This window comes from Mustela putorius, unplaced genomic scaffold, assembly GCF_011764305.1.
Source record: "Mustela putorius furo isolate JIRA1106 unplaced genomic scaffold, ASM1176430v1.1 tig00537327_pilon_pilon_pilon, whole genome shotgun sequence".
In the NCBI taxonomy this organism is placed as follows: domain Eukaryota; kingdom Metazoa; phylum Chordata; class Mammalia; order Carnivora; family Mustelidae; genus Mustela; species Mustela putorius.
This window is the reverse complement of record NW_025422450.1, coordinates 395,089-415,078: the sequence shown is the minus strand read 5'-3', so window position 1 is coordinate 415,078 and position 19,990 is coordinate 395,089. Positions and strand designations below refer to the sequence as shown.

Genomic DNA, 19,990 nt, shown 5'->3' with positions numbered 1-19,990 from the left:
TTTCCTAGGTTCACTTGAAAAATTAAAAGAAAGTCGTATAAGAATCATTATGAAACAAACAAAATGAACAAAAACCTTTTCTCCTGTTGTGTATAGAGTAGGTTAGCCACTTCAGAGAAAAAAAAAAAGATTACATTTATTTTATAGGTGTTTTACTGAAAAACTTATGGGTTTCCACATTGTTTTATGTGAAATGGCAAAGCAGAAAAATAATTTTAAATTTCTTGTGACTGAACTTAACATCTCCCAAAATAATTTCCTGAAGTCTTCTATAGGCATGATATCATTGTCATAATAATCATCACCATCACCATCATCATCACTATCATTGTCACCATCATACCCAACATCCCCACTGACATTCATTAACTGCTTTCTCTGCATTAAGCTCTGTGATACATGTTTCACAAGCAGCATCACATTTGATCACCGAAAGTGCTTCAGATATCATGATGCTTATGCAAAAGAGTAAACTGAAGTTAGAGCAACAGAAGTGATCTGCAAATAAAGTAACGGAAGGTCAAATCAATTCATTTACTAGGGGAAAATGTCCTTGGTTCAACACAATGCCAAGATGCCCAGGGCTGCTCTCATACAGTCAAGAGCTGACAATATTTAATTGCATGATTTGTACTTATGTGAAGGTAAAATGGCTACCTTGCTCTTCTTTCTTCCTTTTCTCTGAAAAAGAGATTAGACAAAAATTTAGACAGTTTAGAAAAAAAAAAACAAACAGGAAAGTTTTATTACATATTAAACTGAAACAAATTGCAAGTGAAACAATAGAGTTACCAGTAGATTGGTGTACAAGGAAGAAAGTTTTATTTGGTATAATGTCAAGATACCAAACACCTTTTCTTCTTACTGTCTGAAACTGAGTTTGTTGCAACGATATCCTTTCTAAGTGATTTAAGATTTGAAACTCATCATCTTTTATTTTTCTCTGAAAATCAAATGACATTTTTTTATATAATTTTTTATTTTTTATAAACATATATTTTTATCCCCAGGGGTACAGGTCTGTGAATCACCAGGCTTACACACTTCACAGCACTCACCATAGCACATACCCTCCCCAATGTCCATATCAAATGAGAAATATTGATTAAAATAATTGAAGTAATTCATAAATAAAAGTACAGAGGATCAAATATCAGTTCTTTTAGGGGCAAACTATTATTACAAAATGCCAAAGTACCAAAAGCATTGCTTTTCTATAATCCAGGGTTTCCTTTAGTAATACATTTTCTGTTCTGGTGGAGATAAATTTCCCTTTAACTTCCTCCCTTTCTCTGAATAAATTCATTAAGCTTATTTATTTCAAATAATTGATACAGCATAAAAATGAATTCAAGAGGGCAAAATTTATTCGATCATTAATTAAATTGCTTGTGGATGAAGAGAAAACACCTTTTCACATCTTCAAAACAAATAGAAGAAATTTTTGATTTTCAGAATTTACAATCTCTTATTTCTATCCACATGTTTTTCCCTTCTTCTCATTTGCTCCTTCTGTTATTTCCCTTATGTTCAGAAGTTTCTTTAGGATTTCGTATGAGACAAATCTGGTAACTACTTTTGGTCTTGTCTTTGTTTTCTTGACTTTTTTTTCTTCCACGCATTAAAGATTTTCTTTTGTCTTTTTGCTGAAGTCTCTTTTCACTGAATATATAGACTAGTGGGTTGACAGTTTTTTCTTTCAGTATTTTAATGACTTTGCTTTATTTTACTCTTGCTTCTATGATTTTCGGTGTGAAGTTACCTGGTTTCGAATCATTTGCCCTTTCTCATTTTACTTTAGATAAGTTCAAGAGTTATTTCTTTAATTTGGCTTTCAAAAATTATGATCAAAATAATTCTAGGCATGTCGGTATTCTTTAAGTTTATTCTGCTTATACTTTGCCAAGCATTTTGCATCTTTAAGTTTACATTTTTTACCAAGTGTGAGAGAATTTTGACAGTCTTCTTCAAAGAGATTATATGCTCCAATCTTTCTCCTCTCTTCCTGGGAATTTCTTTATTAATGTGCAAAAACTTTTTTTTAATATTTCCAAATATCTTTATGCAGAAAACTTACACACGCTGTAAATATTTCCACTTTTCCTTTGTAAATTAATTTTTTCTACTTTAATGCTAATATAATTAACACGCAGTTATATTGGTGTCAGGTGTCTAATATAGTGACTCAATGATTCTACAAGCTACTCAGTGCTAAACATGGTTAAGTGTATTCTTAATCCCCATCACCTGTTTCACCTATTCTCCCACTCACCTCCTTTCTGGTAACCCTTGATTTGTTCTCTATAGTTAAGAGTCCATTTTTTTGAGTTGTATTTCTTTTACTTTGTTCATTAGTTTTGTTTCTTAAATTCCACATATGACTGAAATCTGACGGTATTTTTCTTTCTTTGTCTTATTTCATTTAGTATTATACTCTCTAGCTCCATCCATATTGTTGCAAATGTCAAGATTTCATTCCTTTTTATGGCTGAATAATATTCTATTTTGTATATATTCTTTTTCTTCTTTATCCATTCATCTATCCATGGAGACTTGGGCTGCTTCCATAATTTGTCTGTTGTAGATAATACTGCAAGAAATATAGGCTATGCTTATATCCATTTGAATTAGTGGTTTTGGATTTTTAGGGGTAAATAGCCAGTAGGACAATTGTTGGGTCATAATATAGTTCCAGTTTTAACTTTTGAGGAATCTCCATACTGTTTTCCAGAGTGGCTGCACCAGTTTGCATTCCCACCAATAGTGAGTGAGGGTTCCCTTTTCTCTACATCCTCATCAAGACTTGTTTTTTCCTGTATTTTTGATTTTGGAAATTCCATTTTCTGGTCTTTTTCCTTATTATCTACATTTTCTTATTGTGCTAATGCAGTAGTATTTAAATTTCAGATGTATCTTTCAATTCTAAAATTTTGATTTGACTATTTTTTCCTAGTTTCTATTTGTCTGCTGTGAATTTTCATTCTTTTTATTTCTAGTCTCTTTTATTTTACCTGATGAAGCACAGGAATCATAGTTTCCCCCTCTTTTTAATGTTTTTTATATATAGCCCTATATATCCTTTACCCAGATCCCCTAATGAAAGAAAACATCTCATATAACTGTAGTAAAATATCAAAGCCAAGAAACTGACATGGTTATAATTCTGTTAATTATACAACATACCTCATTCGGGTTTCACCATTTTTGCATGCATTGATGTGCACGTGCACGTGTGTGTTGATACATTTTCTCCCATCTATAGACTCAAGAAACCACAATCAAGATATAAAACTGGTCCACAACCACAATATCTTAGACAATCTCTTTATATTCTCATTCTCCACCCCTGTTCTTCCTTTGTCCCCGGCAGCCACTAGTCTATACTCCATCTCTATAGTTTTGTCAGTTTTCACATGTCATACAAATGGAATCATACAGTACACAATCTTTTGAGATATACATTTTTCCCACTAAGCACAGTGCTATTGAAGCCCACCACTTTCGTTGTATGAATCAATACTCTGCTGCATTTTATTGCTGAATAGTATTCCAGTATACTCATTTATTATAGTTTATTTAACTCTGCATTCACTGAAGAGTATTTGTTTTGTTTCCAGTTTTTTGCTAATATAAGTAAAATTGTTCTGCATTGAAGATTCCATATGAACATAAGGTTTTATTTCTATATTCTTTAGAATGAATGCCTAAGTGTATGATTGTTGATTTATACAGCAAGTGCATATTCATTTTTTAATTTTTTAAATTGTGTTATGTTAATCACCATACACTGCATCATTAGTTTCTGATGTTGTGTTCCAAGGTTCATTGTTTATGTATAACACCCGATGCTCCAGACAATATGTGCCCTCCTTAATACCCACCACCAGACTCACCATATTCATTTTTACAAGAAAATGCCATATTACTGAATAGAAGGGCTGTACTGTTTTTATATTCTTACCAGCAATGTTAGAAGTCAAGTTTCCTCATGTTCTCAACACTACTGGGATATTCTGTCTGTTTAATTTTTAATTTTAGTCATTTTAAAAGATGTGTAGTGATACCTCATTGAGGGTTTCTTTAGGTTTCTCCCATTTGTGGACATTTCAGTATCTTGAATCTGTAGAGTTTTGCATTTTACCATTATCTCATCTATATGTATATTTTTTTTAGCTCCATACTCTTTGTAATTTCTCTGAGGACTCTGATAACAAAAACGATGGATTATTTTTATATCGTCTATGCATTCCAGGTCTCTGTTTCTTCTTGTGTCTATTTTCTCACTTATTTCCTGATTAGGTAATTTCTATTGATTTATCTTCATGTTTAGTTTCTTTCTTCTGTCATCTTCAATTTAGCATGCATTGAGATCATCAAGTAACTTTTCTACTTCCGTTATAATAATTTCTGGTTCTGTATTTTTCCTTTGGTTATTTGTAAAATCTATTTATCTCCTAAAATTTTCCATTGTTCTTAGTTTCAGCAGTTTCTGCAATTGCTCATTGAATCTTTTTTATCATTGCAGCTTTACCATCCATGCCAGATACTTCCAACAGTTGTGTCATCTCAATGTTGGTTTTTGACAATTATCCACTGTCATTCAGTGGTGATTGTCTTTGATCTTGACATGATGAGTGAATTTTTTATTTTATTCTGGACACATTGGATATTCTCACACATGTGAGACCATAGATCTTATCTATTCTTCTATATTAGCCAACAGTCATTGGTTTTATATATAGCAAGTGTTTCCAGGGTGGGAGTGTATATAAATTCCCTATTGGTCACTGGTAGAAATGGAATGCTGACTATTACTGCCACATTGGCTACTAGCAGAAGTCTAATTTAGCTTGCCCCTCTGCCTCAGTGATAACTTTCCTGAAGAAAGCAGAACATGGTCTCATATCTCCTCACATCTCCTCCTCACTCTGTATAGGGAGAAAGCTTAGCTAAAACACACAGATGCCTGGGTGGAATGAAAACAGAATGCCACCTAACACAGCCTTGCACTGCCTCCTTTCGCCTCATTCTGCCAGCTAGAAGTGGAAGCTTAGTTATTCTCTAAGACTGAAACTATTGGGAGGTTGGGGAAAACTGTTGTTACTTGTCCTAGAGTAAGGCAGGTGTTATCCTAAAGCTCTTCTGTTCTGGTAGGCCATAGTTTCCCTCATAGTTTTTCTAAACAAATTCAGCTAAGCTGTAGTATATGAGATCAACATACAAATGGCTTTATCCTATATACAAGCAATGAACTTTCCAAAAATGAGACTAACAAAACAATTCCATTAACAATAGTTCATAAAAGAATAAAAAGTTAGGAATAAATTTAACCAAGGAGGGCAATATATATATATATATATATATATATATATACTCAAATTTTGCTTCTGTTTGTACCAGTATATATTTTTAATATATATTTTTATTATTGGGGTGACTATATTATATTTATTTAAATTGATTTTTTTAAAATTTGGTCTTGCTTTTATTTAACAGCATTTATTTAAATCTAGTGTGTTTGTTTTCAGAATAAAATATACTTTATAGGATTTCATTTATTAATAAAATAATTTATTCTTATTGCCATCTATAAACACTGAAAAAAAATCCCAGTTTATTTATTTGGATATCTCTATCTGTTCAGGATTTTTTAATTTCTAGGCACTGCATAGTGTATTTTTCTAAGGAGGTAATTTTTTTTGTACAGAAGAATGCTAAAAATTATGAAAAATAAGGGAAAAAAACATTTCCCCATAAATGTTACTTGAGAATTAAGGATTTCATTCTTACACTTTCACATTACTTATGATAAAATATATTATTTTTGATCTTCCATCTAACTGAGGATTCATTCTCTAATATAAGAATCTATTCTCTAATTAAGATAAACAAGTCCTTTATATGACCATTGAGATTTCCATTAAATGCTATCAGTGATAGTGAACTCATGACTTCCTTTGCAAAAATACTCAATAAGGAGAAAGGTCTTATTTTTAAACTTTTTCTTTATATAGAGCTCAAATATTACTCTTTACAGCTTCAATCAGTTATTTCTAATCCTAACAGTTGAGATAAGTTATCAAATGATGACAAATTATCAAAGTAATCAAATATTTTACAAGTAACTCAAGTGCTGTAGATTTCCCTGTTAAACATTATTGATACTGTTAATTTTACAGACATGTTTCCAGAACCTTTACAGTTTGGGTAATAATACACTTGGTGAATTGCAGTTTTTCAAAACCTCTATTAAATATGTTTATTAGAAGTACATGTGAAAAAGTGAGAAGTAAGCAATAAAGCGAGACTGTCACATCTCTCACCTCTAATTCTGTTTTTATAATAAGAAGGTCAGATTCCACTTAGCTCTGTTATAATCAACACTCAAAATCAGTGAGAGTAGTGAACCCTTAAGATACCAGGACTTTACATATTTTTTAACTTACCATGATTATGATATTCCATCCACACAAAAAAAATGACGATGAAGAAAAATCCTAGGTATAGGAGAACATTGGTGATTATTCGATCTTCATGGTGGAATTCTGAAAAATGAATGCCAGAGAATTTCCTTATTAACATCCAGACCAACTGTTTTTGCCATAGAAGTTTTATTCTATACTTCCGATAACTTATTGGTATTTGGCCAAGTTTCAATTTTCAAAGATAAAGCTGAGAGATCCCATTACTCTTAAACACCACAGCAGCAGATCACAACAGCTACTAGGAAGACAGAATGGGACTGAATATCTCAGAGGTTAGGGAGATGCTTATCCCATGGGTTGTGAAGAATTCTTGGGAATGGACACCTCACAGTAAATGAGGAAATCTCTGTTAAGCTCCAGGTCTCTCCTCATCACTTTGCTATACTTTATGAAGCCAAAACTGATATAGACATACTTTGGTCTACAAATCAAATCAAGGCTGGCATGTATTTTTGGAAAACTTGGGATTTCAGGATAGATTTCACATTTTTAAATCACTGAAAAAATTGTAAATAAAACACGTGATGCAAAAATAATATGAAATTTGAATTTCAATGTCAACAGAACTAAGATATTTTTTTAATTGACATATAATTTATTATTAGCTTCAGGGATACAGGTCTGTGGATCATCAGGCTTACACACTTCACAACATTCACCATAGCACATGCCCTCCCCAATGTCTATAACCCAACCACCCTCTCCCTACTCCCCTCCCACCAGGAACCCTCATTTTGTTTAGTGATATTAAGAGTCTCTTATGGTCTGTCTCCCTCCTGATCCACTCTTGTTTCATTTTTTCCTTCCCTACCCCTTAAGCCCCCCACACTTTGCCTCTCAAATTTCTCATATCAGGGAGACCATATAATAATTGTCTTTCTCTGATTGACTTATTTCACTCAGCATAATACCTTCTAGTTCCATCAACTCATTGCAAATGGTAAGATTTCATTTCTTTTTTTTAAGATTTTATTTATTTATTTGACAGAGAAATAACACAAGTAAGCAGAGTGGCATGCAGAGGGAGAGAGAGAAGCAGGCTCTCTGCTGAGCGGGAGTCTGATGCGGTACTCAATCCCAGGACCCTGGAATCATAACCTGAGCCTAAGGCAGTAGCTTAACCAACTGAGCCACTCAGATGCCCCTCATTTCTTTTGATGGCTGCAGAGTATTCCATTGTATATATATACTACTTCCTCTTTATCCATTCATCTGTTGATGGACATCTAGGTTCTTTCCATAGTTTGGCTCTTGTGGACATTGCTGCTGTAACCACCAGGGTGCACATGCCCTTTCAGATTACTATATTTTTATTGGTGTATAGTCTATAGCTGTTTTTCACAACAATAACAAAGATGAGGAGCAGCAATCAAGACTGTTTGTAGTGCAGTGATACAATTATAACAACATCACTTGAGCAGCTTGACTATTAAAGCACAGTCACAGATTATTTTGTCTTTGTTTTCTTACCAGGGAATAGCAGTCATGATAAAATAAGAAAAGAAGAACAAAGTATATTTTGAATAAAACATCTTAAGTTATATTGGAGTGAGGATTATTTTTTTCACCAAATTATATGTATTCATTATGCAATGACACTATAGCAGTTCTTAAAGAAAACAACAAAGAGGGAAGATAATGACAGACTAGGAGGACCCTAGGCTTGCTCCCACCTATGAACACAATTAGGTAACTATCAAATCATCTTAAATACCCCAGAAGCTGGCCTGAGCAGAACAAGATCCACAACTAAAGATAGAGAAGAGACCACATTGAAGAAGTTAGGAAGCACAGAGATATGGCTTAGATGGGAAATGGTTCCTGAAAGCTATGGAGGGGAAGGAGCTCTGGTTGTGGAGAAGGATGAAAGAGAGAGAAGAGCACAGAGGAGAATGAACAAGCAGATTTTTCCTCATAGCCATTGGCTTAGAAAGTGAAACATTTCCATTCCAAGTGGCTAAATTTCAACCAGAGGGGATTAACCTGAAGTTTTAAATGTCAGAAGGCTTGACTCCAGGAGACTCTGGAAACATTGAACCTGCTCTTGGAAAAAAGGCAAAGAGCCCATGGACGTGCAGCATGGAAACAGTGATCTGAAGAGTACATTGGGTACACAGTGGGGAAATTATTTATTCTTCTCAGAGTATGTCACAGAGAGGTATAGTTCACAGAGAAAGCTCTCACAGAATAAAGGTACTGACTGGCATCATTTCCCTTTCCCATTCCTCAGCAGAAGCACATGTTCACATGTGGGAACTGGCACAGTGCCAACACTGGCTGCTTAACGTGCATACACCAAAACACATGTCCCCTGCAGTCTGGTGGAACTTCCCTTCAAGGTCAAGCTGGCCTTAGTCCCAGGATAACAAGTCACTCCCCCTAGAAGACAGCACAACACTTATCCACATGATGTCTCCCAATCAAAAAAGTTCACAGAGCCTCAGTTCTGGTGGAATTGGTAACAGGTCTAATTTCACCAACAGATCACAACATACCTAGCTAAAATTCACCACATTCAGGCTAGGGACAAAATGGTGCCTCCTGCAGGCAAAGAGAGCCTCTGAAGACTACTGACTGAAGGACAGAGCAGTCAGAGCAAAACTGTGGAGCATATGCAACACACACTGGAGACAAATCCTGAAACACCAGGCCCAGGACATTACATGACCTCTTCTTCATAAGACCACTATTTTCAGGAGCATAGCTGGCTTTTCTAACACAGGGAAGAAGGCAGAGACTTAGGCAAAATAAAAAAGATGGAGGAATTTCTCCCAAATGAAAGAATAAGATAAGGCCATGGCCAGAGATCTAAGGAAAACAGATATAAGTATCATGTCTGATGGATAATTTAAAGCAATGATCATAAAGATACCAATTGGACTTGAAAAAAGAGTAGAAGACTTCGGGAGGAAAAACGGCAGCAGAGTGGAAGGACCATAGGCTCAACTCATCCCACAAACACAACTAGATAATTATCAAATAATCCTACATATCCAAGAAATCAACCTGAAGACTGATGGATCTAACTAAAGGGAAAAAAGTAGCCACACTGAAAAATTACGTGAAGAGACGTGGTTTATGTGAGAAATGAATAGCAGGTGCTGTGGAGGAGAGGGAGCCATGGCCATCGATAAAGGGGGGAAAAAAAAAGAAGAAGAAGAAACACACAGTGGAATGTACAAGTAGAGAGTTTCCCCAAACCCCTTGACTTGACAAATGAAAGAGGCTAAATTTCATGAGTTCTTACAACCAGTGGGACCTAAAACCTGGAGTTTTAAAGTTTGGTGGACTTGGCAAAGATAGAGCACTGAAGGTATTGCCCTGTTTCTGGAGAGAAGACAGGCAAATTAGGGAACAGACAGCATGTAAAAGGTGATCTGAATAACTCCTGGGGCACATAGTGGGGAGATTATTCACCCTTCTTGGAGCATATCTCTGAGAGGCAGTATTCACTGAGACAATCTCTGAGAACAAAGAAACTGGCTGTCACTGTGTCCCTCCCCTACACCTCAGCGTAAACACAGAGCCACTTGCAGAAAGCAGCAAAGTGCTGGACTTGGATCTGCTTAAATGCTTAACTTGTTCACCAAAACCCATCTCCTTGTACTCTGGCAGGACTGCCCTTCTCAGTCAAGCTTGTCTCAGTCCCAGTGTGGTGACTCTCTACCTCTGAAGACCAGCACAAACTACCACCTCCATCATGTTTCTCAACCAGAGAGTTCTGCGGGGCCTCAATTCTGGTGGAAATGGTGTCAATTTTCATGTCACAACAAAACCAGAGCATGCCTACTTAAAACTTGCCACATTCAGGCCAGGAACAGAACACTGCCCACAGCAGGCAAGGAAAGCTTCTGGAGATGACTAGCCTGAAAGACAGTCAACCAAAACACAACAGCAGAGCACACAGCACACATAAGAGACATTCCTTTAAGTACAAGACCCTGGAAACTACATGACCTCTTCTTCATAAGGTCACTATTTTCAGGAGCAGGAGACATAATTTCTAACACAGAGTAAGAAGGCAGAGACTTAGACGATCTGCAAAGATGGAGGAAGTTTTGCCAAATGAAAGAACAAGACAAGGCCATAGCCAGAGATCTGGAGAAAAACAGATTTAAGTTACACACCCAATTTAGAATTTAAAGCAACAATCATAAGTATACTCATTGGGGTTGAGAAAAGGATAAAAAAGACAATAAGGGATGCTTACCACAGATATAAAAGGTAAAAAAGAGTTGATCAGAATTGAAGAGTGCAGTAAATAATATTGGAAGCAGATTTGATGCAATGAACACAAGGCTGGAACACAGAGGAACAAATTAGCGACCTGGAGGACAAAATAATGGAAAATAGTGAATGAACAAAAGAGACAAAGAAGAGTTATGGAAAAGGAGAATAGACTTAGGGAATTCAGTAACTCCATCAAACATAATAACATTTATAATATAGAAGCTCCATAATATAATAAAGAAGAAGAGAGAGAAAAAGGAGAACATTTATTTGAAGAAATAATAACTGGAAATTTCCCTAATCTGTGGAAAGAAACAAACATCCAGATTAAAGAGTCAGAGGGTACCCCCATCAAATTCAACAAAAGCAGACCAACACCAACACATATTGTCATTAAACTGGCAAAATATAGTGATAAAGAAATAAAACAATTTTAAGCAGCAAGACAAAAGAAGAAGTAACATAGAAGGGAAAATCCATAAGACTAGCAGGAAGTTTTTCAGCAGACACTTTCCAACCATAAGGGAATGGCATGATATATTCAAAGTGCTGAATGAGAAAATTCCGTAGCCAAGTATACTCCTTCTGTTCTGAGTGACAGCCTTGCTGGATAAAGTATACTTGGGTATGTAATTTTCTCATTCAGCTTTAACTTTAACACCCCACATACATCAATGGACAGATTGTCTGTGCAGAAAATCAACAAAAGAGATGTCTGGGTGATTCAGTCAGTTAAGATTCTGCCTTTGGCTCAGGTCATGATCCCAGGGTCCTGGGATAGAGTCCTTCTTCGGGCTCTGTGCTCAATGGGGAGCCTGCTTCTCCCTCACCCTCTGCCTGCCACTTCCCTTGCTTGTGTGCCCTCTCTCTCTAACAAATAAATAAATAAAATCTTTAAAAGAAAATTTTTAAAAATCAACAATAAAACAATAGCTTTGAAAAACACATTGGACCAGATGGACTTAACATATATATTCAAAATATTTGATCCTAAGAGCAGAAAACACATTCTTTTCAAGTACACATGGGACTTTCTCCACATCAGATCACATCCTTGGTCACAGGGTAGCCCCCAACAAGTACAAAAAGATTGAGGTCATACCATGCATATTTTTCATCACAATATTCTGAAACTTGAAGTGAACCACAAGAAAAATCTGGAAAACCACAAATACACAGAGTTAAACAACCTGCTACTAAACAATACATGCGCCATCCAGAAAAATCAAAGAAAAAACTTTTAAATATACGTAGAAACAATTCAAAATAAAAACAAGATGGTCCAAAACTTTTGGGATGCAGCAAAAGCTAACCTAAGAAGGAAGTGTATAGCAATACAAGCCTACTTCAAGAAGCAAGAAAAATCTCAAATAAGCATCTTATCCTTTCACCTAAAGGAGCGAGACAAAGAATGAAAAACAAAGCTTCAAGTCAGCAGAAGAAAGGAAATAATAAAGATTGGAGCAGAATATAGAAACTAAAACAAACAAAGAACTATAGAACAGATCCATGAGCTGGTTTGTTGAAAAACTAATAAAATTGATCACTTATCAAAAATAAGAGAGAATGGACCCAAATAAATAAAATCACAAAGGAGAGAGAAGAAATAATAACCAACAGCACAGAAGTACAAATGTAAGAGAATTTTATGAAAAACTACATACTAACAAGTTCAACAACCTAGAAGAAATAGGTATATTCCTAGAAACATATAAATTACCAAAACTGAAGCAGAAATAGAAAACTCACATAGACTGATAATCAGCAAAGAAATTTAATCATTCATCAAAAATCTCCTAACAAACAAAAGTCCAGGGCCAGATTGCTTCCCCGATGTATTATACCAAGCATTTAAAAAAGAGTTAATACCTGGGGTTGCCTGGGTGGCTCAGTGGGTTAAGCCTCTGCCTTTGGTTCAGGTCATGATCTCAGAGTCCTGGGATTGAGCCCCACATCAGATTCTCTACTCAACAGGAAGCCTGCTTCCTCCTCTCTCTCTACCTGCTGCTCGCCTACTTGTGATCTCTCCCTGTGTCAAATAAATAAATGAAATCTTCCCCCCAAAAAGAGTTAATATCTGTTCTTCTCACTGTCCCAAAAAATAGAAATGGAAGGAGAACTTCCAAATTCATTCTACAAGGTTAGTATTACCCTGATACCAAAACCAGAAAAACTCCACTAAAAGGGAGAATATAGGTCAACATCCCTGATGAGCATAGATGCAAGAATTTTCAACAAAATATCAGCAAAATGAATCCAACAATATGTTGAAAAAATCATTCACCTCAATCAAGTGAGATTTATTTTTGGACTGTGAGGGTGGTTCAACACTTGCAAATCAATCACTGTGATATGTCACAATTAATTAAAAAAAAAAGAACTACATGATCCTCTCAATAGATAGACAAAAACCACTTCACAAAGTACAACATTCATTCATGATAAAAACCCTCAATAAAGCAGGGATGGAAGGAATATACCTCATAAAAATAAGGCACTATATGAAAAACCTACAGCTAATATCATCCTTAATGGAGAAAAAACTGAGAGCGTTTCCTCCACAATTAGGAAAAAGACAGGGATGTCCATTCTCACCACCATTATTTAACGTAGTACTGGAAATCCTAGACTGAGCAATCAGACAACAAAAAGAAATAAAAGACATCTAAACTGGCAAAGAAGAAACCAAACTTTCACTATTTGCAGATGACATGGTATTCCAAATACAATACCCAAAAGATTCCACCAAAAAGTTGCTAGACCCGATAGATAAATTCAGGAAAATTAGGATACAAAATCAAAGTAAAGAACTTATTTCATTTCTATACACTAATAATAAAATAGCAGAAAGAGATATCAGGAATTAATCCCACTTACATCAAAACCGTACGATATGTAGGGATAAACCTAGCCAAAAACATAAAAGATCTGTAGTCTGAAAACAATAAAACACCACAGAATAACAAAGAATAACAAATATTATAAGATAATGTTATGAAAACCAATATTCAAAAAAATGGACAAGCTAGAAGAAATGGATAAATTACTAGAAACTTAGAAACTTCCAAAACTAAATCCAGAATAAATTTTAAAAATTTGAACAGACTAATTACTAGCAATGAAATTGAATCAGTAATCAAGTCAAGGACTAGACGACCTCACAGATTAAATCTACTGAACATTTATAAAAGAGTGAATAGCTTTTCTTCTCAAACTATTCCAAAAGATAAAAGAGGAAGGAAACCTTCCAAATTGATCTTACAAGAAAAGCACTACTCTGATATTAAAACCAGAAAGACACTACATAAAAAGAAAACTAGAAGCCCATATCTCTAATGAACATGGAAACAAAAATTCTCAACAAACTCAGAGCAAACTGAATCCAATAATATGTTAAAATAATTATTCACCATGATTAAGTGGGATTTGCTCCATTAATGCAAGGGTGATTCAACATTTGCAAATAAATCAACATGATACATCAAATTAACTAGACAAAGAATAAAAATCATATGATCATCTCAAAAGATGTAAGATAAAGCATTGGACAAAGTACATTATCCACTCATGACAAAATCTCTCAAGAAAGTAAGTGCAAAGGGAACATACCTCAACATAATAAAGGCCATATATGAAAAACTAACAGCTGTCATCATACTCAGTGGTGAAAAACTGAGAGCTTTTTTCTTCTAAGATCAAGTAGAACAAGGAGGTCCACTCTCACTATTTTTATTCAACATGGTACTGGAAGTCCTAAGCATAGTAATCAATCAAGAAAAAGAAATAAAAGGCATCCAAATTGATAAGGAAGAAGTAAAACTTTCACCAATTGCAGATCACTTAATATTATATAGAGAGAACCCTGAAGACTCCATTATAAAACTACAGTGATTATTTAGTTAATTCAGTAACATCACAGGATACAAAAACAAGGTGCAGAATTCTGTTGCATTTCTATATACTAAAAATAAGTAGCAGAAAAAAGAAATAAAGAAAACCATCCCATTTACAGTTGAAAGTAAATAATAAAATACCTAGGGATAAATTTAATAAAGGAAATAAAAAACCTATACTCCAAAAACTATAGATCACTGATGAAAAAATTAAAGATGATACCAATGGAAAAAAATATTTCATGAATTGGAAAAATTAATATTGTCAGAATATCTATAGTACCTAAAGGAATCTACAAATTCTTGAAATCCATATAAAAATACCAACAACATTTTTCACAGAATAGAGTAATCCTAAAATTTGTGCAGAGCCACAAAAGGCACTCAAGAGCCAAAGCAATCTTGAGAAAGAAGAAAACCAAAAGTATCATAATCCCAGATTTCAAGCTACACTACACAGCTGTAATAATCAAAACACAATGGTACTAGCATAAAAATAGACACATAGATCATTAGAATAGAATAGAAAATAGAGAAATAAACCCAGAATTATATGGCCAATTAACTGACAAAGCAGGAAACAGTATCCAGTGGGAAAAAGGCAATCTCTTCAACAAATTGTGTTGGGAAAACTGGACAGCTATATGCAAAAGAATGATACAGGACCACTTCTTACACATTACACAAAAATAAACTCAAAATGGATTAAGGACCTAAACGTGAGAAAAGAAACCATAAAAATTGTAGAAGTTGGCACAGGCAGAAATTCTCTGACATTGGTCACAACAGTTTTTTGGATAGATCTCCTGAAGCAAGAAGAATGAAAACAAAAATAAACTATTGGGACTACACATACAAGGGAATCTCACACACACACACACACGGAAATACTATTTAGCCATAAAAAAGAATGAACTCTTGCCATTTGCAACAATGTGAATAGAGGTAGAAGAGTATAAGCTAAATGAAGTAAGTCATTCAAAGAAAGACAAATACCATAATATTTCACTAATATGTGGAATTTAAGAAGCAAACAAGAAAAAGGAGAGACAAACCAAAAAATAACAATAGAGAAATAACATATGGTGACCAGAGAGAGTTTCATGGGGGGATAAGTGAGTTAGGTAATGGGGGTTAGAATACACCTATCACAATGAGCACTGAGATAAGGATACAATTATTAAATCACTACATTGTACACCTGAAACTAGTATAACACTGTATATTAACTACATTGGAATTAAAATGAAAAGCTTAATACAAATATTTTCAAAACCAAAAAGGCAACCTATTGAGGGGGAGAAGACATTGCTAATAATGATGTAGCTAATGTCCAAAATACACAAAGAATTTATAACCAATTTATGAATTACTGAAAGTTACATCTGAAACTAATGATACATTATATGTTACCTACTTGAATTTAAACAAAATAAGTTAAAAGAAAAAAGAACTTCTACAACTTAACACCAATCCCCCCCCAAAAAAAAATCAATAAAAAATGTTCAGAGGATCTAAACATTTTGCTGAAGAAGACATCGGGATGGCCAACGGATGCATGTTGAGATGCTCTTTAGAAGACTAATCATCATGGAAATGCCAGTCAAAACCATATGGAGATATCACCTACACCTGTTAGAATGGCTAAAATAAAAATGAAAAGAAATAACAAATGTTGACAACGATATGGAAAAAGAAGCATCCTTGTGCACTGTTGATGAGAATATAAATTGCTGTAGCCTCTGTAAAACAGTATGGATGTTCCTCAAAAAACGAAAAATATAACTACCCTATCATCCAGTAATTTTATGGGATATTTCCACAAGAAAAATGAAAACAGTAATTAGAAAAGATATATGCAGCCCTATGTTTATTGCAGCGTTATTTACAATAGCCTAGATATGGAAGCAACCCAAGTGTTCATGAATAGATGAATGGAAAAAAAATGGGTTATCCATCTATTCTCTATTACTCAGACATAAAAAGGGCAAGATCTAGCAAGATTTTGTCTTAAATTTCAAAAGTGATATGGAATTATCATTGAGGAGGAGAATGTGACAAATTATATATCCAATCCTGTTATATTTGCCTAAGGTTCTAAATATATTAGTCAATAGTAGCAAAAATGCTTTTGTGTAAGATATGGTCTTATATATAAAACAATAAAACATAGGAGAAACTTTACACCACTATGTTTCACACAACTTATAGAGGAAAAAAAGAAACAGTGTTTTGTTTTGTTTTGTTTTGTTTTAAATCTTACAAAGCAAATAAAATTTTAAAGTTAACACCAAAGTGGTCCAATTCCATATTATTGCATGAAGCATTTTTAGAGCATAATATAAATTCTATGCAAGTATAACTTGAATGATACTTGAATGAATTTTTCCATTCTGTATCTGGATAGTTGATTATGTAGTTACTCACTTACTCGTAGTCTTATTATACATTGATTTTTAAAGAACTTACTGTGAATCAGAACTATTGTCAGTATAAGTTGGATCTCTTCTCTAATTCAAAAAGCCCCAGTTGGTGCACATTAAAACGTATTCACCATGAATATTAATAGCTTTTTAGAATTCCACAGCAATGTGTTCCATTAAAAAAGCTTTTATTTCATTATTACACAGAGTGGCCAGTAAGAAAGTTTTGGTTTTTAATTCTATTAGGTCATCTTTCTCAAACTTTAGAACGTAAATATGATACATATTAAATGCCAATTCCTGGACATAGTTTAGAAATAAATGCTATTCTAGTGACATACAAAAAAGAATGGACTGGAGTAAACTAGGACTTGGGATTGTGGGAGTAGAGAGTGGAAAAAAATTTAAACTACACAGAAAGCATCTGACCCAGGAACATTACTAATAGAAGAGGAAAAATATAGGGGCCGAGAGACTTTCCAAAATTAGACTGTGTGGGCAAAAATGAGAAAAGAATCAGATGGAAAGAAAGGAATATCTAATGAGAGAGGTTATTGAACTGAGAACTGTGGAACAATTTTAATTAGGGAATGAGAAGAAATGAGAAGTCAGGTTGACCAGACCTGAGAGAATAACAGACCTAAACTCTAGTACCCTGGTGTCTGCTCTTTGTGGCTCAAATACTTTTCTTAGGAACATTGGACATGAGGTCGTGCACACACACACACACACACACACACACACACCAAATAATAGAAATAACAAAAGTAAAACTTACTTTTACATGTCTCTTCATTCACACTTGCATTCGTATATTGAGCTATTTGCTGAGTCACCATTTCAGGAAGGAGTCCTTTTCAGGCTGGTCACTCGTTCTGAGTTGTCTTGGCAGAATTCTAAAATGTCTCTGGGTTCCTTACACAAGCACAGAGACGAGTGATTATACCACTCAGGGCAATATCCTGGGTCAGACAGAAGCCTCAGTTACATGCATCAGTAACATGAATGTATCTTGATCCTGCTCTCCGTAGCTAGGTGGAATATGGACTTATTTCAGAAACAAGGCGACTCTGGACTCTGGACCTTAAAGATGGCAAAACATATTTCAGTTGTGGTTATTCATTTACTCACTTGAATACATGCACAATTTTTTCTTGTCACTGTAAAGATCTCCAGTGCATTGCTGAATAGAAGTGGTGAGGGTGGATATACTTTTTGTTCCTGGACTTAGAGGAAAGATTTGAGACTTCTCATCATTTAATATGGTGTTGTTTTCATAAAGGGTCTTCAATAGTTTGAAACATTGCCTCTATACCTAGTGTGTTAAATGTTTTGTTTCAATTAAGAGAAGACAGTGGATTTTGTCAAAAATGTTCTTACATCCTTTGAGATGGTATTGTATTTTTTTCTCTTCATTCTCTTAATATGGTATATTATATTGATTGGTTTTTGTATGCTGAACCAATTCTGCATTCTAGGGTAAATCCCACTTTGTTATTGTGTAGAATCCTTTTAATATTCTGCGGGATTAAGTTTACTAGTGTTTTGTTGATGATTTTTGCATCTGTATTCATAAGAACTATTGGTCTGTAGTTTTCTGGTGATGTCTTTCTCTGCCTTTGGTATCTGGCTTCATAGATTGAGTTCAAAAGTGTTCCTCCTGTTTTTGTGAAAGATTGGTATTAATTTTTTGCTTTAAAACTTTGGTAGAATTCACTAGCAAAACCATCTGGGTTGGTTTTTTTTTAATAGTTTTTTTTTTAATACTAACTCAATCTATTATTATAGGTATATTGATATTTTCTATTTCTTCCTGAGTCACTTCAGTGTTTCTAAGAATTTGTTCACTTCATTGAGTTGATCTACTTTATCAGCATTTGTTTATAGTATTCCTTTCTATTCTGTATTCTATTCTATTCCTTTCTATTCTGTATTCTATTCTATTCCTTTCTATTCTGTAAAGCTTTAGTAATGTCTCCTCCTCCTTTCCTGATTTTAGTGTTTTTGAGTCCTCTCTTTTTTGCTGAATGTTTGTCACTTCTGCTAATCTTCAGAAAACCAGCTTCTGTTTCTATTATTTTCTCTATTTTCTATTCTATTGTCTCTCCACTTTAATCTTTATTATTTCCTTCTTCCTGTTTGCTTTACGTTTATTTGTTCTTTTTCTTCCCCCACAGTGTCTTAGGGTGACATTTAGGGTACTGGTTTGAGATCTTACTTTTTTCCTTTTTAATGTAGATGTTTATCGCTATAAATTTCTCTTGGCTATGCTTTTGCTGCATACCATACATTTCAGTGCTTTGCATTTTAATTTTTGTTCATATCAAAGTATTTCCTAACCTCTTGTATTTCTTCTTTGACCCATGGGTTGTTTATAAGTGTGTTGTTTAATTCTACATATTTGTAAGTTTCCCAAATTTTATTTTTATATTGATTTTTAATTTCCTTTCAGTGTGATAAAATGAAATGCTTTTTAAGATGTTATTTTTTTGATTTATTAAGATGTGTTCTAACATATTATCTATCTTGAAATGTATATTCTGCTATTGTTGGGTGGAGTGTTCCATAGATGTCTATTAGTATAGTTGATTAATAAAGTCTTCTATTTCCTTTTTTTTTTTAAGATATTTTATTTATTTATTTGAGAGGGAGAAAGAGAGAGAGAAGACAAGTGGGGTAAGAGTCAGAGGGAGAAGACTCCTCCCCGAGCAGGGAGGCCAATGCGTCACACTAACCCAAGACTCAAGGATCATGACCTGAGATGAAGGCAGCCACCCAAAGGCTAAGCTACCTGGGCACCCAAATATCTTCAATTTCTTTATTAATATTAAATCTAGTTGTTTTACCTATATATTGAAAGTGGGGCATTGAAATCTCCAACTACTGTTGTTATGCTGGTTTTTTTTTTCTCCCTTTAATTATGTCAGTTTCTCTTTGATGTGTTTTAGGGCTTTACTGT

General features: G+C 34.3%; 1 protein-coding gene across 3 annotated transcripts in view; it reads right to left on the bottom strand.

Moving 5' to 3' along the window:
• The window catches only part of LOC123390353 (butyrophilin subfamily 1 member A1-like), a 38,146-nt gene extending 20,073 nt beyond the window's left edge, over positions 1–18,073 (bottom strand). For all 3 annotated transcript variants that reach the window (XM_045074277.1, XM_045074278.1, XM_045074279.1), the window contains exons 1-3: positions 17,810–18,073; positions 6,447–6,545; positions 658–681 (exon numbers count right to left, since the gene is read on the bottom strand). In XM_045074277.1, coding sequence (XP_044930212.1) covers positions 658–681; positions 6,447–6,545; positions 17,810–17,870 — 184 coding nt within the window. In that variant the 5' untranslated portion in view covers positions 17,871–18,073. The remainder of the gene's footprint in view (positions 1–657; positions 682–6,446; positions 6,546–17,809) is intronic.
• Between the last annotated feature and the right edge of the window lie 1,917 nt (positions 18,074–19,990).